We start from the raw sequence: 21,892 nt of genomic DNA, 5'->3' as shown, positions 1-21,892 counted from the left end.
AGACCAGGACTGGTCCCACACCAGCATGTGTGGGGGGAGAGGGGTGCAGACACCCATGCCATGATCACAGCACCAAGAAGATGGTGGAAAAGGAGCCTCATGGGACCCCAATACACAACACCCTTCCCCAAGCCAACTGTCTCTCCCTCCTTCCTAAAAAAGGGCTGGCTGAGCCGTTTGAAGTCTCCAGCTGTGGTGGTCCCATGACGTCCTTTTCCATCTCCACCACATTATCCTCACTCTGGGAGGCTTCACCCAACTCCCCTTAGCTACTACAAATTAGGTTTGTTCCTCTCCATCCTTTGGCCATCAGTTCTCCATCGAGACCCTGAGAAGCACAGACAACCCTTGAAATCCCTCCCACACCACCTCTCCTGAACTAAGCGTCTATCTAAATACACATTAATTTGTGGTAATTATCCCACCACGCTCCATGTTTTCATGTGGCAACCTGAGATTCCTCCAGGCTTTCAACTATGTGATGATGAGAGCTCCTGTCCCTCCCCACAACTGACCAAGAGTCAACCTTCAGGAACCCAGGAGCCTCCTCTATCACCATGACATTGGGATGTCACCACATCATAGGTGCCACCCTATTGTCCTGGCTGGGAGACAGGCCTGAAGGTGGACCAACTATGGCAAGAAAAGCCCACGGGCAGCAAGACTGACTGCTCCTGCCGTGCTTTGCTAAGGCTGCAGGAGGGGAGAGGTCTCCTGGTGCTGGACTAACAAGCTGCAACATCATGCAAGTCTCTGTTGATCAAGACTTTAAAGGTAGTTTACTCCTTGCCCTGTTTCTTTGAAACGGGGGACCTTGCGGGTCTCGGTTTCAGAGCCCCAGGGGGATGCAGTCATGGTGAGCTCATTTCCATTTTCCTCGTGCCCACGCACGCTACCCTGCACAATAAATCGCTCTTTCTCCCCCCAGGCATTTCCACCCACCCGATGCATTGCTGCGCCCTATCCCTGTGCCAGGCGAAATGAGCCCGGGTCTGTTGGCCCTCCCCGCTCCGAGGGAAAATTCCCATTTTCCCACAGCCCCTGGTGTTGAGGCGTTTCCACAGCCCCAGGGGCTGCAGGATGGGGAGAGGGAGGATGGTGCAGCCACCCACCTGGGGACAAATTCTGGTCCTGTGTGCGGTTTACAGAGACAAGGAGGAGGCTCAGCTACGGTCATGCTGCTCCCACCCTGCTCCGCAGCTGAGTTGCCCCAGCTGACCACATTTCTCCTCCCAGTGCTCCTCCTGGGCATCACACAGCCCTGGTCTCCATCCTGCTTCCACCAGCCCAGCCTCAGCATCCCTCGGGGCTGCTCGATCCTCATCCAGCTGTGGGACCCCACGAACACTTTGATGGCCAGACCATGAGCCTTGTCCCATGCAACACCTCGTGGGTGACTCAAAGAAGACACCATGGCTCCTCTCTGTCCTGAGACCAGCCAGGTCACCCACTCTGGGCTCCGTGACAGGTACAGGCGTGAATCCTGGAGGGACCTTTGATGCTACAGTCCCTCTCGTGACATTGCCTGAAGCCCTTAAATCTTAAGCCATCAGGTCAAGAGGTGGCTGGAGAGAGAGGGAATGGAGTGACTGAGGGACAGCACCGTCCCACATCGCCTTGTCCCGCGGCCAGCTCTGGTCCCAGCGTATCACCACATTACCTCTCGTCCGCTCTCTTCCTGTGCCTCCTCCGCAGCTGTTATGAGAGACGTCACCTCACGGACAATGCAACCATGCCCACCTGGGGGACTGGCCACCCCGGCCTCACTGGGTGTCCACGTGGCAGCTAAACAGGCCAGATTGCCCAGCTGTGGCAATCCCATGCGCAGGCTGTTCCCGGGGGTCTCTGCAACGATGTTCGGCCCGAAAACTGCCATCATCTCTGCAAAAATGCTACATCTCGTTATTTCAAACATCTCCCTGCGCCTGAAGCCCTTACTGAAGTTTTTCATCCATCCCCAGCAAGCTAATGGCCTTTAAACCACAGCAGGTTTTTTCTCTCTGAGCACAAAGAGCATCTAAAAATATCCCTGGCTGACACTTTCTCTGCACTGCTCCAAGGCTCATGAAGATGTCCAGAGCAGCAACCGGCTTCCAGAGGGCAAGCTGAGCCAGCAAAGCAATCCCCGCTGGAGGCAGGGACGTGTTTCTCTCCTCCTCACCCCTTTTCCCCAGCCATGCAGCTCAGCCGTGACGCTCGGGTGGCCCCAGACGGACGTTATCTGGTGGCAGCACCTTGCGGAGCAATGACCAGGTGATCGTCATGCGAGCACGCAGCCCCCGCCGAGACGTCAGCGCGCACCACACGTTTGCTGCTACACCCTTGTTGTTCAGCACGTTTAAAACTTATTTCTTTAAGATAGTGGGTGTGGGGTTCAGTGCCTATTGGGCTGGGCATCTGAGTGTCCCTGACCTGTGTGGTCAGAGCCAGAGGGTCCCAGCGTTCCCTGCAGCATCCTTGCTGGGGAGCTGCATCCTAAGGGGAAACATGCACGAGGAGCAGCGTGGAGGGAGCAGCATCCCCGCAGTGAGTGGCAGAGTCAGCCAGAAACATCATTTCATAATCCCACGATTTAATTGCACCTTGACACTGGTTCTCTCACCAGCACAGAACCCAAAACCCCATGACACCCCACCAGCCCCATCCCACGCACCCTGGGCCATGCAGGCACAAAGCTCCCATTGCTGCACACAGAGGGGTTTCCCTCCCACACATTTGTTACCCAACATGAAAATCCCGTCGCTGAGAAGCCGGTGCAGATGTGCTGCGGTGTCTATCCTCAGCCAGCTCTTGGTGTGTCCCTCGGCGGTCCTTGCATTTTGCCTGCTCCTCTTTGGGACCCCGTTTTCTGGCAGGTTTGGGCAGCCTGGCTCTCACCCAGCATCCTTCCGCCTCCACCTCCTGCCTGTGGGACACGGTCAGGCAGGAGAGCGGCAGAACCAGGACCTTGCCAAGCGCCGATTTTGGCTAATTTGTTTTCCGAGCCTTTGAGCAAGACTAGCAGCTCTTTTCATCCTTTCTTCTCTCCAGTTCACAGGGAAAAGCTCTTTGGTGCTGGCATCACCCACGGTGCAGCCTCATCCCGCACTGGCTTCGGGCGAGGTTCGGGGTTTTTCTCCCATTCCCCATGGCTGCTTCTTCGCACACGACAATTTTCCACCTGACTTTTGTTTTCCAACTGCCCGGCGGTGCCTCCTTGTTCCCGCTCCCTGCCAGCCCCTGTTGGGTTATTTTCCAAGGCTGCCGCGGTCGGGAGGACCCGCGCCCTGGCGCGATGGGACCTGGGACGGGTGCTTGACCAGGTGACAGGCGGTGGCGATGGTCCCCGTTCCTCACAGCTTGGGGGTGCTCCTGGGAAGCGGACGAGTCCCATCAAAGTGTGGGTGCCCCACGGAGACCCCACTGGCCGGTCCCTGTACCCTTAGCGGTTGGGATGCAGCAACTAGGGAGTGGCTGGGGGAGGCTGGAGGTGACTGGGGGTCAAGTGGGAGTGACTGATGAGCAGCTGGAGGTGACTGGGGGGCAGCTGCAGAGTTACAGGAGAGAAGCCAGTGGGCAATGGGGAGCAGCTGGGAGTAATTGGGACCAGCTGGGAGTAACTGGGAACAGCTGAGGGTGACTGAGGGCAGCTGGGGCTGATTGAGAGACAAGTGGGGGTAACAGGTGAGCAGCTGGGCATCCCTGGGAGGCAGCTGTAGGGCTGTGAAAAAGAACCCAATGGGCAACTGGGGTCAGCTGGGAAGGTCTGGCATTTCCTGAGAGTAACTGGGTGCAGACAGGGGACATGTCTGGGCATATAGCAGGGGCATCGAGGGGTGACTGGGGCCAGCTGGGGGTGACTGGGAGGCAGCTGTAGGGTTATGGAAGAGGACCCAGTACGCAACTGGGATCACCTGGGAGTACCTGGGATCACCTGGGAGTAACTGGGGACAGCTGGGGTGGACTGGGGCTGTGTGAGAAGCAGCGTCGGTTGACTACAGGCAGCTGTAGGGCTAGAAAAGATAATCCAGTGAGCGACTGGGGTCCGCTGGGAGGAGCTGGTGGCGGGCGGGGATGCCTCGGGCGGGCGGTAGGACCGCGGGGACGCAGGAGTGATGATCGCCCCGGCCCCGCCCCTCGCCCCCGCCCCCGGCGCTGCCCGCCGCTCGGGCAGGCGGTGTCTGGTGGCGCGGTCGCGGCGTGATGACGTGAGCAGGAGCGCGCGGCGGCGGGTCCGGTTCGCTCCGCCATGGCGAAGACCGTGGCCTATTTCTACGACCCGGACGTGGGGAATTTCCACTACGGTGCGGGCGGGGGCGGCCGGTGGGGCTGGGGAGGAACCGCGTCGGTGGCCTGGGCCCGGCTACGCGGTGCGACCGGGGAGCGGTGCCCTCAGCGCGTCCCGGGGCCGAGCGGGCCTGGCCGGGGGGGGGTCGGATCCAGTTACGGCCCCGCGTCGGGCCCAGGGCTGGGCCGGCTGGTGGGACCCCCCCCGTGACTCCCCGTGTGGTTTGGCTTGCAGGAGCGGGACACCCCATGAAGCCGCACCGCCTGGCGCTCACCCACAGCCTGGTGCTGCACTACGGGCTCTACAAGAAGATGATCGTAAGTGACGCTGCCCCTGGGACAAGGCGGGGACTCGGGGGGCGGTTCGGGCGGCCATGGGAGGGAGGAGGAGATTGAGGTTTTGACACACACAGAAAGTGCCGGAGACCCGTGTGCTGACCCCAGCCTTGGCTTCCATGCTAAGGCTTGGCCTGTGTTAGGAGGTTCTCCAGAGCTTCCTTGTGTCGATGCCTCTCCTTCAGCTCCACTTTTGGCACAGCAGGTGACAGAGTTGTGGCAGCTTGGGCTTTAAGCCCATTCTCTGGGCGAGGGGCTGGAGCACAAGTGTGATGGAGCGGCTGAGGGACCTGGGGGGTTCAGCTGGAGAACAGGAGCTGAGGGGAGACCTTCTGATCTCTGAACTGCCTGAAAGGAGCTTGGAGCCAGGGGGGTCGGGCTCTGCTCCCCAGGAACAAGCACCAGGAGCAGAGGAAACGGCCTCAAGTTGCACCAGGGGAGGTTGAGGTTGGATGTGGGGAACAATTTCTTCCCCAAAGGGCTGTGGGGCATTGGAACAGGCTGCCCAGGGCAGTGCTGGAGTCACCATCCCTGGAGGGCTGGACAGACGGACATGAGGTTCTCAGGACATGGGGCAGTGCCGGGGGTGGGTTGTGGTTGGACTCAATGAACCTGAGGGTCTCTTCCACCGCAATGATTCTGTGATTCATGAGCCTGAACCCCCACTATACCACCCAGTGCCGATTTGAAAAGCTCCGTTGTTTGTTGTTGGCGTCTTGTTCAGTCTTGTGCGTGCAGGGCCGTGCCTGGAGCTGCAGCGATGCCGCTGGGGAACGGGCATTACATTTGTGTCTGTAACTCCTTCTAGGAAGGACCCGGTGACCGCTGTGAACTGTGTGATCATGGAATCATAAAGCTGAAAAAACAAAAAGTTCTCAGGCCGTTTGCTAATTCACCTTGATGCCTTAATGAGGTTTGCTAATCCCGTCTCGCTCCTGAGCAGTGATTGTCCAACCTGCTCTTCAAAGCCTTTGTTGCCCAACCAGCTCAGACAAGCCAGTCCAGCACTCTTCAATTCTTCCTGTTAGAAAGTTTTCTCTTCCTGAAATCCAGCCTGTGTCAGCCTGATAAAACATAATCTGCACATGACAATAATCAAAAGCAAAGCTTAAATCTTCATCTTTCAAGAAATTAACTAATTTTAGGGTGATGGAATATCACTAGGAATGTGTGTGCCCCTTGTTTTAGAGCATTTTATTTCACTTGGTGCAAGCAGGACTGAGCTGTGCTCCTTTCCCGAGAATCCTTGTTCACTTTTCACCTGTTCTCGCAGCACAGAGTGAACACAAAGCTCCCGGGAGCACAGGGCGCGTAGCTTAATGCCTCACAATACAAGATCAAGGGAGGAATGGTGAAAGTTTTCTACTGTTCTGCCCCTTTTGAGATGACTTTTGCCCATTTTGACATCCAGCACATGCCACCTGCGGCTGCTGATGGTTTTGGGGCGACTTGGTTTTGCTCCTCTTGGCTTATTCTCGCTCTCGGTGGGACAGGATTGCTTTGGAGCTGTTTCAGACCATTGAGTGATTTAATTCCTGGGCTGACTGGCAGCGTTCCAGCCCGTGCCATCTGACCCAGTGGCGGGTGTAGCTGCTGCCTATTGTCTCCCAGCCTATGACCTGTTTGAAGTGTCCTGCGGAAGGGCTTGTACTCAGGGTGTTATTCTAAATGTTGTGCGTTACAGTGCCAGTCACTTCTGGTTTTACATCTATATGTGTATGTATTTATATGTGTACGGGCATACACAGAGACATTTACAGTGTTTTTTTGCCAGGAGTTACCTCATTAAAAGAGGTGGAAGGCACTTCTGTCACAGTCATCACGGTGCACAGCTGGCAAACAGGGCCCTTCATGCCAAGAAAGGCCTTGAGGTGCTGGAGCGAGTGGAGAGAAGGGAACGGAGCTGGTGAGGGGCTGGAGCACAAGTGTGATGGAGCGGCTGAGGGACCTGGGGGGTTCAGCTGGAGAACAGGAGCTGAGGGGAGACCTTCTGATCTCTGAACTGCCTGAAAGGAGCTTGGAGCCAGGGGGGTCGGGCTCTGCTCCCCAGGAACAAGCGCCAGGAGCAGAGGAAACGGCCTCAAGTTGCGCCAGGGGAGGTTGAGGTTGGATGTGGGAACAATTTCTTCCCCAAAGGGCTGTGGGGCATTGGAACAGGCTGCCCAGGGCAGTGCTGGAGTCACCATCCCTGGAGGGTTGGACAGACAGACATGAGGTTCTCAGGACATGAGGCAGTGCCAGGGGTGGGTTATGGTTGGACTCTATGATCTTGAGGGTCTCCTCCAACCAAAATTATTCTATAAGAAGGGGACAAAACTGTTATTGCTGTGCTCTGTGAGGGATGGTGGGACTTTCTGTGTCCTTCCTCTTCGTGCTTGTCATCCTGTGTGTTCCTCACCCTCTGCGCTCGGGCTCTGCTCCTGTGATGCTCAGCACACCAGGCACATTCCCTCTTCCTCATGAGCCTGAACTGGGTGGCCCCAAAGCTGTGTGCTCTCCAGATGAGTGTAGAACTCTTTTGTGGGTTGTTGCTCGCAGTCATAGGTGCTTGCAAGGAACTGTTCATAGTCAGACCTGTTTTGAAGCTGTGGAGAAAAAGTTCGATCGGCACATCTCGGGATGTTTTCTTTCTGCAGAGTGTATTAGGGATAAATCATGAATCACTGTGAAAACACCGCGATTGTGCTGAGCTGTCGGACGGAAATGTGTGAATTCCAGCCCCTCTTCAGCTGGACCAGGTGCTTCTCCAGCCTGCGACTGCCCCCCGGGCTCCCTCATCCCCATGTGAGATGTTCAGAACCAACTTCCACTGTGCCCTCAGGGACCTGACCAAGTATTTAGTGGTTGTGATACAGAAATAAGCCTGTCCTTACCAGTTACTTCTCAAGCACTTGAGATTCAGATGTTAAAATCCAACTTGTATCGTTGTGAGCCCTGGAGAGCAGGATCACAGCAGCAGTTTTAATTCTGGCACTTTCACGGTGTCTTCACTGTCCAGCCAGGACAAGGTGCAAATTTCATGCAAGTGTGACAGCAAGATGGTTTTCCTGCTTTTTATCTTTTTTGGTTTTTCAGGGCAAAGTCTGAGCAACCAAATTGATACCAGTGGGGCAGAGGGAAAAGTTCGATCTTGGCTGCTTTTTACCTGCCCATTGGTGCTGCACAACTTTGTCATTATCTCCAGCACTGTGCAGGTGTCTGGTGCTTGGGCTCAAGTTCAAACCAGCATATCTGCCGCTGTGGGGAGAGACTTGTGGGTCGAGCGACAGCAAATAGAAAATAACCTGTCCCTAAAGTTTCCTTCAGTTGGTTTTTGAAGGAAGGTGCTAAAGTGGAACCGTTCCTCAAGGCAACATATAGAATTGATGTGGTATGTTTAAACATCAGAGAAGCTTCCCCGTGGAATGAATGCCATTCACTAGTAAAGTCACACCCAGCCGCGGTGACCGGCCGTTGTGCTCACAGGGGGTGCAGCTGGAGTGCGCTCAGGGCACACGGAATCTGTGCAGAATTGACTTTCAGATTTGTACTGTAAATGGATGAACTTCTACAAATCACTTCCCTAGAGTTGGGATTTTTTTCTTGGAGAAACGGCAAAAAAAATATTCTGACATTACATTTCCAGATATCAAATCCCTGTTGGAATGAGGCTCTGTGCAGAGCTGCACGCTTGGCTGTATTTTAAGGCTTGAAACCCATTTTTTGGGAGTCACATTTTCCCACAAGATCCCATTGTGAAGCTGAAAACGGCTGAGGAAGCTTCACCCCGAACAGCCGGTGACTGGTGAAGTCCTGAGCAAATGAAAACAGGGATTACAGTCAGCTGTGACAATAAAAGCTCCTGTTAATTTTGTGGGTGCGTTGTTACCCGCCCTCTCTGCCTCCTCCACGTTAAAGGCCGCTGCATATTTAAGGGGAGTTGGGATCTTCTGGGCTCACTTGCCTTCTTCGCTCCTTTTGTCAGAGCCCAGGGAATTCTGTTTGAGACTTTTAGTTCAGCCTTTTGCCATCCTGCTGTTTTGCAGAGGCCTCTGGGCCTTTCTGCCTTGTTTTTTTCCCCTATTTTCTCACTCTGGGTTCGACTGTTGGGACCAGGTGCTGTTTCCTGGGATGGGCTGCTCAGTGCAGATGAAGATCATGAGGAATTGCATTGAGTATCTTTTATTTTCTACTCTATTTCTGTTTTATATATATATATTTACTAGTAGTGTATTAGTATTTTGGTTTTTTATTAAATTGTGTTCGTCTCAACCTAAGTCTCTCACTTCCTTTTTGATTCTCTCCCCTATTTGGGGGGTAGTGAGTGAGTGGCTATTGCGGTTGTATTGCTGGCTCAGGTTAAATCACAACAGTCCGTTTTGAAGCTTTTGGTCTTTTTTTTCTCCCTCTCCACTTTCTGTTTTGAATCTCACACTTCTTGTTGCCCAAGAGAGCCTCTGGAAATCATGCAAGTTATTTCTCCTCTGTGACAACTCTCTAGCACTGGTCTTGTTGGATTTAATCAGGATTCCTGCACGGAGCTCCCATGGGGAACAGGTCTCACTGTCACCCCTGGCAGCTGCACGAACAGTACTATTCAATATATTCATCAACGACTTGGATGAGGGAATAGAGTGACTGTCAGCAAGTTTGCTGGTGACACCAAGCTGGGAGGAGTGGCTGACACTGGAAGCTGTGCTGCCATCAGAGACCTGGACAGGCTGGAGAGCTGGGTGGGGAAACATTTAATGCAATATAACAAGGGCAAGTGTAGAGTCTTGAATCTGGGCAGGAACAACCCCAGGTTCCAGTGTAAGTTGGGGAATGACCTATTAGAGAGCAGTGTAGGGGAAAGGGACCTGGGGGTCCTGGGGACAGCAGGGTGACCATGAGCCAGCACTGGGCCCTTGTGGCCAGGAAGCCAATGGTACCTGGGGTGGGTTAGAAGGGGGTGGTCAGTAGGTCAGAGAGGTTCTCCTGCCCCTCTACTCTGCCCTGGGGAGACTACACCTGGAATATTGTGTCCAGTTGTGGCCCCTCAGTTCCAGCAGGACAGGGAACTGCTGGAGAGAGTCCAGCGCAGCCACCAAGATGCTGAAGGGAGTGGAGCATCTCCCGTGTGAGGAAAGGCTGAGGGAGCTGGGGCTCTGGAGCTGGACAAGAGGAGACTGAGGGGGGACTCATTCCTGGGGATCAATATGGAAAGGGGGAGTGTCAGGAGGATGGAGCCAGGCTCTTCTGGTGACAACCAGTGACAGGACAAGGGGCAATGGGTGCAAACTGGAACATAAAAGGTTCCACTGAAAGATGAGAAGAAACTTGTTCCCAGTGAGGGTGGCAGAGCCTGGCCCAGGCTGCCCAGGGAGGTTGTGGAGTCTCCTTCTGTGCAGACATTCCAACCCGCCTGGACACCTTCCTGTGTAACCTCATCTGGGTGTTCCTGCTCCATGGGGGGATTGCACTGGATGAGCTTTCCAGGGCCCTTCCAACCCCTGACATTGTGTGACTCTGTGTAACGACTCGTGGTTCAGTCTCATCCTCCTTGTTGGAGCCATCAGAGGCAGCAGCCTCTGAGAAACACCAAACCCTGCATGTCCCTGTGGAAAACACCATACAGATCAAGTCAGGAAAGGAGAACATGTTTATTAGGGTATATTGTGTCTCAGAAAATTAACATTTCCTGCTTAGCCCAGGGAACAAGCACATTGGTGTGATTGTCCTGATAAATTTTCCCTCCGGAGCACAAGCTTGTGCATCTTTCTATTTTTCTCATGTGCCACATTTTTTGTGAAGCACGTGTAATTAAGAGAAATTGGGAAACACAACAAAGATCTCTTAATGATTTTAGTGCAAGTTTAATTTCCTCTCGCCAGGTACATGGTGTTAATTTTTAACATCCCATCCGTTCGCCATATGCGCATTAGGTGCCAAACTGGCAAGCGTGTGTTGTCACAAGATCTTTAATTTGAATCCATCCAGCTCCCTGAGCGTTTTTCTCCAGCTTTCCAAAGGAAACAAAGCTTATGCAACAGTTTGTCTGTCTGGGAGCTTTCTGCAAATAACTTTTGAACCCATCAGCCTATACAGGCAGATCTGACGGAGGGACCAAAACCACCGCAGTGTCAAGGTGTTAGAATTGTAGGAAGGTGGATTTCATGGAGCAACACGTTGAATTTAAATGCACAGGAATGTCAGGAAGCTGATGTATTGGAACGTGTTTTTTTTTCAAGTACCTCGTGCGGATTGTTTGTCTGTTAACTTGAGTCTTCTCACAGCCAAAACAAATGTGGGTTTGGGTGGGAAATAAGCCTTGCCTTTCTCTCTCTCCAAGGTTTTCAAGCCGTACCAGGCGTCCCAGCACGATATGTGCCGGTTCCATTCAGAGGATTACATCGACTTCCTGCAGCGCGTGAGCCCCAACAACATGCAGGGCTTCACCAAGAGCCTCAACGCCTTCAACGTGGGCGACGACTGGTGAGTGCTCGGTGCAAACCCGCAGCGGGAATGGCTGCTCCTGTCTGGAGAGCTCTTGTGCAATGATCCATTTCTTGTTTTTAACCAGAACAAGGTGTGTGCCCCTCCGGTGTGTGTCACATTACTAGAACCTCCTTGATTCCTTCTCTGTAGATCTTGCACTCCTCTGTTATTGGATCTACCGTTAGGCTGTGTGTTGGGTTGGAGACTGTGTCTGCCTGTTCTTGCAGAGCCTCTAGTTCTTCTTGAACATGCTATTTTATTAAACTAATCACCTGTCATTTTAGGTACCTTAATATGTGCATGTTAATTCAAGGCAGCTTTGAGAGCCTGATTTTTTTCAGGTTGGACTAAGGAGATACTCGTGCTTCTGTACAAAACTGCATGAGATCTCGTTAGGAATATTCAGTTCCAGTCTTTAGTGGTCACGAGGGATAAAATTTGAAAGGGAAGTGTGGAAAGGCTCTGTGGGTGACAGAGGATAGTGTGTCTTGTCTGGTTGAGGATTTTGAGGGCTCTCAGTAAGACTGTTCTTATGTGTTCCATGGAGGGGAAAGCTGGATGAGCACAGGAGGGGTTACATTAGTTAAAGAACAGTGTTATCCCAAGCAGGTATTAGTATAGTCTGGGTTTTAATATTTGGGCTAAGAGTAAGAAGACTGTTCTGTCATCTTGCTGCTTTGACAATCAGAAACCATTTTCTTAGCAGAAATGAGAGGCGGGGGGAAGAAAACCAGCAGCCTTTAAGCCCTTGCTTGTCTGTGAATGTAGTTTGTAACAAGATGTCTTGTCAGGCCTGGCTTGGAAGGTTTGGCAAACTCGGTGAATTTGATAACGATCATTGTGTTTGCAGCCCGATTGCTGTCTGCTGGTACTCAGCAGGGTCAGAGCAATCCCAAATTAACCCTTGTCACAGAGAATGTGTTTTGCTCTTACTTAGGTCAGTTTTATTCCTGGCTTTGCTCTGGAGAAATGGGAAGGAGTAAGATGATCTGTGGTTCAATCATGGTTTCTTTTTCAGCCCGGTGTTCCCAGGCCTCTTTGAATTTTGCTCTCGCTATACTGGCGCCTCCCTGCAAGGAGCAACACAGCTGAACAACAAGGTAACAGAGCTGATGCACTTTCATCTGTTTGAAATATGAGTGTTAGCCAACTGGTTTTCAACTTCCAGAGGTTTGGGTTTGTTTTGTAAAACACACTGGCAAGCACTGCTGGGTTGCAATGTAAATACCGAGTACGGTAGGACTGTTAAGCTGCAGACCATTCCTGTACTGTCAGAGATGACTGATTAGTAGATGTTCAATCTGGAGGGAGTCAGAAGATTGCAGAATCGCAGACCGTTTGGGGTTGAAGAGACCTCTGTAGATCCCCAGCCCAGCCCTGCTCACACAGGGTCACAGAGCAGATCCAGGTCCAGGCAGGTTTGAATGTCTCAGAGCAGGAGACTCCACACCCTCTCTGGGCAGCCTGGGCCAGGCTCTGGCACCTCCAGCAAACAAGTTTCTCCTCATGTTCAGATGGACCCTCCTGTGTTTCAGTCTGTGCCCGTTGCCCCTCACCCTGGCACTGGGCACCACTGAACAGAGTCTGGTCCATCCTCTGACACCCACCCTGAGATATTGATCCCATTGATCACATCCCTCTCAGCTTCTCCAGCTGAACAGAGCCAGCTCTCTGTCTCTCCTCATTAGAAAGATGCTCCAGACCCCTCAGCATCTTCGTAACCCACCACTAGACTCTCTCCAGTAATTCGTTGTCCTTCTTAAACTGGGGAGCCCAGAACTGGACCCAGTATTCCAGATGTGTCCTCACCAGGGCAGAGTAGAGCTGAAGTCACAAAGTACTCTCAGTGCTGCAGAACAAACAAGGGGCAGAACAGACTTGGGGTTTTCAGTGATATAGGCTGCTGGGAGACCCCGAGACTGCTGGCAGGTCTCTGCTGTGGAAATGCACTAAATGAGATCCCACCAAAGGTCTGAAGAAAAGGGTCTGCTGGGAGGATATAAAAATAAAAACCTATGGAGTTTTGAGTCTTTTAGAGATCTGAGGAAGGTCTAATGACTGTAAGGAGCAAGTGTGGGAACCAGCTGCATGTGCCAGGTGCTCTGCCTGCTGCGGGAGGGAGGGGAGGTGGGAGATGGTCTTTACTGGTCTGACAGGGATTGTAGATCATAGGAATAATCCAGTATGGACCTGGTGTCACCAAAACTGGGCTGATGACCGAGATGGAGCTTTGGAAAGGCCTCTACAGGAGCAGGAAAGGACAGAAAAGTGTTTGTGGGCCATGGGGCTGAGCAGGTAGAAGTGGGTGCAAGGTTGTTGTGACCATGTTGTCACCTTGATTTAACTTCTCTTTCCTTTCTTAGATTTGCGACATTGCGATAAACTGGGCAGGAGGCCTGCATCATGCCAAAAAGTTTGAGGTAATGAGGCAGATCTGCATATTCCTCCTTTTGAGGTCCAGGCTCTGCATTGATCCTGTTCTGATGCGACTTCACTTCTCTATCTCACAGGCATCTGGGTTTTGTTACGTTAACGACATCGTTATCGGCATCCTGGAGCTGCTCAAGTAAGGACATGGGGCAAGTGCAGTGCTGGCCTGGCTGGCATGTGGTTTCCCTCTGCTGCTTCACTCTTCCCTCTCTCTGTTCCCCCATCGTTTTCTTTTGTAGAGTCCAGGGAGGCCAACAACTTGAATTTTGGCCTGTCCTCTTCTTTAGGTGCAAGAAATGCGGCTTGAGAATTGGAATATCTGACTCCAGTTCTCTCGCATGCAGCTTAAGTGACACAGAAAAGTTACTCAATTCCGTTTCTCCTTATCCATCTGTGAAATACTCATTTCAGGGTCTCCTGAGTCTCAGAATTTTTGGCACAGTGAGGCTTTTGTAGGTAAATGCAAGTTATGGCTCACTGGAGACAATTAAATGGCTCGAATTTTTCTTGATTTGCCTGAGTGGCTTAAGAACGGGACTTGAGCAACACATGGATGATCAAAGGACACTTGCTTTGAGTAGAAAAGTATCAGAGAGAGATTTTTATTTTTTTAATGAAAAATAAATTCAGAATGGGGGAAAAGTTACAGAAATACCTTCTCTTTATTGGGTTGATCTGTGATTTATTTTTTCTTTGTACTCTCAAATGCTTTGCTTGTCACTGAATCTGAGACAAGATGTTATAGAATTAAAGAAGATTTGGGGTTGAACAGAGAGTGGTTACAGGATTGATGGCAAGCTTAGTCACTCTCCAAGTCACATTTATAGGATGTACTGGGGTTTCTTGTTCCTCCTCCCTCTCTGCCAGTCATCCCTACTTGGTGTTTGGAACCTTCACTTACACTGTCCTGGGCACTGGTGAAGACAGATCTCGAATCTTGGGGTCAGTTTTGGGCCCCTCACTCCAAGAAAGGGCTTGAGGTGCTGCAGCGAGTTGAGAGGAGGGAACGGAGCTGGTGAGGGGCTGGAGCACAAGTGTGATGGAGCGGCTGAGGGACCTGGGGGTTCAGCTGGAGAACAGGAGCTGAGGGGAGACCTTCTGATCTCTGAACTGCCTGAAAGGAGCTTGGAGCCAGGGGTGTCGGGCTCTGCTCCCCAGGAACAAGCGCCAGGAGCAGAGGAAACGGCCTCAAGTTGCGCCAGGGGAGGTTGGACATGGGGAACAATTTCTTCCCCAAAGGGCTGTGGGGCATTGGAACAGGCTGCCCAGGGCAGTGCTGGAGTCACCATCCCTGGAGGGTTGGACAGATGGAGATGAGGTTCTCAGGGACATGGGACAGTGCCAGGGGTGGGTTATGGTTGGACTCAATGATCTTGCGGGTCTCTTCCAGCCAAAATGATTCTATGATTCTATAAGGTGTGGTTCCAATGCAGATGATAGAAACCACAGGCTCCTCCTCTGTGTTTCAATGTTGTCTTGTGTGGTTATTTTTTTCAGGTCTCTCCCCAATTCCCATGGATTTTGGTGTGGATGCCGGATCCCTGTGCTTTGGGGACTGACCAAAGTCTTTCCTTAGGAAGAGTTGGAGAAGTTCTCTCCAGCTGGGCAGGCAGGCAGGGGTGGCTTAGGGCTCAGTACCACATGGGCTTTGACGTTCCCCCAGTGCTTTTGCTTGTGATTGTCTCCCCTTCTTCCCCCTCTGTCTTTGTGACCCAGCAGCAGCTTCTCCAGTAAATTTAGCCCAGCCTGGTGTTGTTGGTGCTGGGTGATGAATCATAAAGCTGCCATTGATCTGGGATGCAGAGGAAGGAAATCTTCCTGCCGCCTCCTTGGCTGGATTACTTTTCGTTTACACAGGTGCTTAAAAATCATTTGAGCTCCTGAAGATTAACTAACAGCAGCTTGTTTGTAAAATAAACAAAACCCCACGACTTTCTAACCCCTGCCTGGTTAAAATAGGTTCTCTGTCATGTGCTTTCCAAGGTATTTCTGGCCCCGTGTGAACACCTGGTTTTCTAATATCTCTTCCCAAGCACATCAGAAGGAAATGTGTAGTGGTGGGGTTTGTTTGGCTGCGTACAGATGTCAGGTATCTAAAGCTATTTGATGTGCCTGGGGTGGGACAGGCCAGTTCTTTTGGCAAAGGGGTGTATGTTGGTGGTGGTTTGTAGAGCTCTGGGTGATGCTGAGGCACGTGGGGAACAGTGGGGCTGGGTGCGATGCAGACAGTGACGCTGCTTTTCCTTTTTCCTCCTTTATTGCATAGGTATCACCCGCGTGTTCTGTACATTGATATCGACATCCATCACGGAGACGGTGTGCAGGAGGCGTTCTACTTGACGGACCGTGTCATGACAGTGTCGTTTCATAAATACGGGAACTATTTCTTTCCTGGCACAGGTATCTGTCTTCCCTTACAGTGTGAACCTGGCCTTGCTTCAGAATCCTTTGAAGCCTCTGCTGGAGTATGAAAGTGTAAAATTACAAATCAGTGCTGCGGGGAGAAACAATGGAAGAAAAGGCATGGGAAAACAATTAGAGATGAGCAAAAGTATAGTTATTTGTTCAGAAAGATGGATCCTAGCTAGGTTAACAGAGATCTCAACCCAGAGCAGGTCTGGCCTCTGAAGTCTCAGTGATGTGACTGTCCTGTCTGTCCCTGACCAGGTGACATGTATGAAGTTGGCGCGGAGAGTGGCCGTTATTACTGTCTCAACGTGCCTCTCCGAGATGGCATCGATGACCAAAGTGAGTTGCTGTTCCCTGCTGTCCCGTTCCCCATACATTTGCTGGTCCTTCTGCTCCAGAGCAATGACTGATCTGTGTTTGCCTCCCAAGGTTACAAACACCTCTTCCAGCCGGTCATTAACCAGGTGGTAGATTATTATCAGCCCACCTGCATAGTGCTACAGGTAAGAGAGCGAGTCTGTGCACACGCATCTGTCCCTTTCAGAGGCTGGGGGATGGAGGGGGCTGCTTTTGAGGTGTTACCTCCTCTTCCCAGGGGTTTGGGGTTGGGGTGTCCCCCTCCTCTGGTGAATTGGGGTGACTGGGGCTTGAGGATACTGATGTATGTCTAGAAAGCAACACCTCTGTCATAGAGGCACCCCGAAGTCAGTTTTAGGCAGACAACAAGTTCCAAAACAGACTTTATTCTGGCCAGAAAAGCGCAGCAAATAAACCAACTAGAAACAGGGTTTATACAATTAGTTAGCACTCCAACAACATAAAATACAGGTTTGGATATCAGTTGAGGAGATTATTGGTGTACAGTAAAATCAGAATAATGAGGATCCACAGCATGCATGCACACACTCACAAGAAACAAAACCAGAGCCCTCTGACTTCAGGCTACCCACAAGAAATAGTCACTCGCCTGGGTTGGGCAAGGACTCATTCAAGGATATATCCAGTAAATTACCACTCACCCAAATGAGGAGGTGAGGCACTCTCAATCCCAGGAAGTCTCCTTAGATTGTGTCCCAGTTTAAGGAGAGGGCTCAGGTTCACAGACCCACTGCTCTGAGAAGACCACTCCAAGGGGGCCTTCAGCAGGAGCCCCATTTTATAGTCTGGTCAGATCTGGCTGTGGGCATTAGAACATGGTCCGGAAGCTCTGCAGCTACTTTGGGCACCTCCTCTGCTAACAACCCTGCCAATTGACTCAAGGTCTCATCCCTCCTGCCCCAGCAGCTTGTAGAGGTGAAGTCACTCTGACATGGGGTAGGGGAGGATGTGATTATCAGCACCTTGGTACCACCCTGGGTGTTGTACATGGGGACATGCACAATGGGTCACAAAACATGCTACAAACTGCCCCATTGAAGGCTCCAGGTCTCAGGGGGATGTGTAACTGCCACACAGCCTCCCTAGCAAAAACTGAATTGTTGTTTTCTTTTTCTGTTCCCCAGTGTGGTGCTGATTCTCTGGGTTGTGACCGTTTGGGTTGTTTTAACCTCAGTATAAGAGGACACGGGTAAGTACAGCGGGGCTGGGGCAGAGCAGGTAGTTGAAGGACCATCCTTTGGTCTGAAGGGCTCTAGTGAGTCCTCTGCTGTGAGGCTGGAGCTTGGGCTTTTGCCTTTCAGCAACACCAGCAGTTTTTTGGTTTTGTTTTGTTTTTAAACCCCTGTGTGACAGGAGGGGTCTCAGAGTGAGACTTTGTACAAGGCACTGCAGGGTGGTGGTTCATGGAGTAGAATATGGTTCAGGCTCCCCTGTTTAAGGCAAGGGATTACTGGAGGGAGTCCAGCGGTGGGTTATGAAGATGTTGAGAGGTCTGAACATCTTTCTTATGAGGAAAGGCTGAGAGAGCTGGCGTGGTTCAGCTGGAGAGGAGAAACTAAGAGAGATCTTATCAATGTTTATGAATATCTCCAGCGTGGGTGTCAGAGGATGGACCAGACTCTGTTCAGTGGTGCCCAATGCCAGGGTGAGGGGCAACGGGCACAGACTGAAACACAGGAGGCTCCATCTGAACATGAGGAGAAACTTGTTTGCTGGGAGGTGCCAGAGCCTGGCCCAGGCTGCCCAGAGCGGGTGTGGAGTCTCCTTCTCTGAGACATTCAAACCCCCTGGACCCACCTGTGTGATCTGCTCTGTGACCCTGCGTGAGCAGGGCTGGGCTGGGGATCTGCAGAGGTCCTTTCAGCCCTGACCAGGCTGGGATTGATTCTGTGGGTGAAAGCCCTGAGTGTATCACATCAGTGTGGTTGCGTTGGGTGCACGGTGGCATTTTGGAACTGTGAATGTGTGCTGTGGTTAACAGCTCTGACATTTTTTTTGTCTGGGGTTTTTAGGGAGTGTGTGGAGTACGTCAAGAGCTTCAACATCCCCTTACTGGTCCTGGGAGGAGGTGGTTACACAGTCCGCAATGTGGCACGATGCTGGTGGGTTTCTTCTCTGCTTGCTGAAGGTCACTGATGAATCATTTTCTGTGGGCTTTGTCCCTGTGTGCAGCATGTAGCTTTCCCTGGACTGCGCTCATCTTTTTCCATCTTTTCAGGACTTATGAAACATCGTTGCTTGTAGAGGAAGCAATTAGTGAAGAGCTCCCATACAGTGGTAAGTTGAATTTCCACTTTTTTCCTTATTAGCTGAGCTAAAGTATTTGCTACATCAGCTGAAGAATTAACACTTCTATTCTGCATGAGCAGGGCCAAAGTGACAACACTTTCTGATCTTAGACATTACGTTAGTTGCCTCCTACCAACTCTCGTGGGCTTCGCTGGGCAGACAGATGCTTCCTGTGTCATATATCATTCAGTTTGGATTGTTCCCTGTTCAGTAACCTGAGTGTTACTTTTGCTTGCTCTGTTTGCTGTAATTCCTTGTGGGCACAGAGCTGTACATCACTTTATTTGTTAAGGTCTGGTCCCCCTGTCATGGTGGAGCGCACACTGCTCCCCGCAGGGCAGTGCGGGCTGTAACTGTCACTTGTTCCGTCACAGAGTACTTCGAATACTTTGCTCCAGACTTCACCCTTCATCCTGACGTCAGTACGAGGATTGAAAATCAGAACTCCAGGCAGGTGAGTGCTTGCGGCCTGATTTCTGTGTCAGCTGTTTGCTCCCAAAACCCTGTGGCTGATGCTCTCCCCTATGAAGCCAAGTAGAGCCCCGGTAAGGAATTTTTTGTGTGGCAGAAACCTGATGAAATACAAGCAGAATAAGACACTCTGGGATGTCAGAAAGTCTTGTAGCATTTGAGAACCTTGCTGAGTTGTTTCTCTTTTTCTGTGAGCTTGAGTCTCAAATGATTGACTTAACTCTTCTACCTCCTCTGCTCTGATAAAGAGCTTTTTGCACAATTGTCTTTCTCATGGCCACACATAGATGGTTCAGGCAGGGAGCAGTGCTGACAGTTGTGCCTCAGATCTTGCTGTGGTGTGATCCCTCTCTTTTTTTTAATGTAGTACTTGGATCAGATCAGGCAGACGATATTTGAGAACCTGAAAATGCTGAACCATGCTCCCAGCGTGCAGATCCACGATGTCCCTTCTGACTTGCTCAGCTACGATCGCACAGATGAGCCTGATCCGGAGGAAAGAGGCTCCGAGGAAAACTACAGCAGGTACCAGCTCTCTCGTTCTGGACAGACAGGCTTCTCTTTCCAACCCCTGCTAGGACACTGGAGACCATTGTGTTTCCTAGAAGGGTTGCTAAGTCACTTCTGAGCCCTTGGTTTTATCCAGGGAGCCTCTCGAGAAATGTGTGGTCTCCTCTTACAACATTACATGGGGTGTTTGCGTGCGGGGCGTCTTCTGACCTTTGCCAGCGGGCATTCTTCTCTGGCCCCAAGGGTATCGGCGCTCTGATGGTGATTTTCTTTCCCCAGACCTGAAGCTGCCAATGAGTTTTATGACGGTGACCACGATAACGACAAAGAGAGTGACGTTGAGATCTGAGGGCTCTGCCGTGGGGCTCTGGACTATGGCGCGGCCCCGTGTGGGACGTTGGTGCTTGGTGCAGTTAACTGGGCTGTGTAGACGCCAGTTAACCCTCCCTTTGGATCTGATTGCACGCGGTGGCAGCAGAAGTGGCACCACCGCAGGCTTCTGCTAGCTGGAGAGGCAGAGAACAGTGAAACGTGTTCCTTAAGTTCCACCACCCATCACGGTTCCAGCTGTTGCTGCTCTGGGAATGGAAATTCAAGCAGCGCTTGAATCTGTGCCATGGACCATCCGGCAGCCATGCAACTGCCTTCCCAACCCGACCTGCGCTGGTTCCGTCACCCCATAACCCCTGTGCGGGTTCTGCCAGCGGGGTGGGAGCGGAGCGGTTGTGCTGCCATCTCTGCCTCTCTCCAGCCGCAACACCTGATGCGTCCTGCTCTCCTGGCCCTCCGCTCACATACCACATCAATTCCTCGGAAACCTGCGCTGGGGTTCACTTCCCGACATGCCTTTAACCATCTGATGCTCCGCAGCTCAAGGAAAACCACTTGAGAAGACAAGGCCAGTTGTGGGATGGGGTCGGGAGTGTCCCAGCAGCAGCAGGGAGGGATGTGTGCAGGGCCTGGCCTTGTTCACTCCCCCCGTGTTCAGTTTTGTGTTCACAAAGGAGCGCTGCAACACTTGCCAAGTTGGACCTAACTTCCCTGGTTTTCTTTGTCCTTTGAGAGGCTGAAATCCCTGTGGGACAGAGGTTTGGCTACCAAGGTCAGCACATCATGTGTCTTGCACCTCTGCTGTAGCTTCCAGCTCTGTTTTCCAAATTCACATCTGGCCCTTCTGTGTGTGAGCAAGAGATTTGGGCTGCTTGCTTGGGGTGGAAACTCTTCCCTCCTGACCAGCCCCAGCTCTGCCTGCGGGTGAGGGAATCTGTGTCCTCCATGTCCCATCCTTTTGCCCTCACACAGCAGAGATTCCTCTCGGCCATCTCTCAATTCCCAAATTTTGCTGCTCCTTCTTCCGAGTTGTCACCTGGTACCTGTCGCGGTTTGGAGTTTGCGTTTGGGGAGGCGGGAAGGGGTTTAGCCTCGGACTCTCTGTACTGTTCTGGTTGTTTACTGAGGTCTTAAAACATTAAATGAAGAGGCAGTATTTTTCTTACCTGACCTGTTGTTTGTCTCTTTAATGCTCGCACCCTTTCGGCTCCTGTCCTCCCAAGGGTGGCAGACATGCAGATTGTGCCCGGTGGGGCAGCATCCTCTGCTGTTTGAATGAACGGGGGGTGTTCAGCTCCTCAAAGTGTGCGCTGGTGCGTTTTTCCCATCAGTGCACGATGAGGAGAGCGCCCTGAATTCCCTCACAAGAGGACATGTGGGCTGGTGGACGCTCCTGCCTGTGCCTCTGTGTCAGTAAAAGCTTTGCAGGAAGCTGCAGAGCTGATTCAAGAAACCTTTCCCACAATTGTTTTCAAGATCATGGTTTCTCTGAGTTGCAATTTCCAGAAGAGTTTGCTCTTTGCAGCCTCACTTTCCTAAAGTGACTATTTTTCTTTATTTTTAGACCCACCGTGATTTCCCTCTCCACTTCCCCAGGTCCATTAAACTTCTATCAAATCAGCTCACACTGGGTTGCGTGGATGCTGTTCCTCTTGGGTCTAGTCTCTGCTGATAAACCTGTGGAAAAACAAGGTAGAAAAGGAAAAAGTATCTGGTTTGGGAGGTGAGGGCCAGGAGGAGACACCAGCTCAACCAGTCTGGTGATGTGTTCACAGGTGATGCCCATTCCCAGTTGGATGTTTGCGCAACCACCAGCCCAAGGGTTTCCCAAGATTTGTGGGAAAGGGGTAAAGCTTGGCCAGAGTTGAGCTATAGCTTGTGTAACTACAGCGTAACGCAGGCAGTAAGTCAGCGTTACTCCCATTAGAAGGAAGTTACGATAGGCTTAGACTCGATGTGGAAAAGGATGCTCAAAGGTGTGATGAGTGATCCCATCGATGAGGATTCTCAGCTGGGG

At 51.7% G+C, this 21,892-nt stretch overlaps 1 protein-coding gene across 2 annotated transcripts; it reads left to right on the top strand.

Moving 5' to 3' along the window:
• Positions 1 to 4,115: 4,115 nt before the first annotated feature.
• HDAC3 (histone deacetylase 3) lies at positions 4,116 to 21,045 on the top strand. Of its 2 annotated transcripts, XM_065030310.1 has the most exons (15): positions 4,116 to 4,283; positions 4,502 to 4,584; positions 10,913 to 11,055; positions 12,077 to 12,158; positions 13,422 to 13,478; positions 13,569 to 13,624; positions 15,755 to 15,888; positions 16,156 to 16,236; positions 16,327 to 16,400; positions 17,400 to 17,464; positions 18,288 to 18,377; positions 18,494 to 18,552; positions 18,939 to 19,018; positions 19,403 to 19,560; positions 19,825 to 21,045. In XM_065030310.1, the coding sequence occupies exons 1-15, from the start codon at positions 4,229 to 4,231 to the stop codon at positions 19,892 to 19,894; spliced, it is 1,287 nt and encodes a 428-aa protein (XP_064886382.1). In that variant the 5' UTR covers positions 4,116 to 4,228; the 3' UTR covers positions 19,895 to 21,045. The 2 variants fall into 2 exon arrangements, with proteins under 2 accessions (XP_064886382.1, XP_064886383.1); XM_065030311.1 differs by lacking the exons at positions 4,116 to 4,283; positions 4,502 to 4,584 and adding an exon at positions 4,606 to 4,807.
• The last annotated feature ends 847 nt before the right edge of the window (positions 21,046 to 21,892 follow it).

The sequence above is a fragment of the Columba livia genome, chromosome 14, assembly GCF_036013475.1.
Source record: "Columba livia isolate bColLiv1 breed racing homer chromosome 14, bColLiv1.pat.W.v2, whole genome shotgun sequence".
Classification (NCBI taxonomy): domain Eukaryota; kingdom Metazoa; phylum Chordata; class Aves; order Columbiformes; family Columbidae; genus Columba; species Columba livia.
The sequence above is the reverse complement of the archived record's forward strand: the minus strand, read 5'-3'. Positions and strand labels throughout refer to the sequence as shown.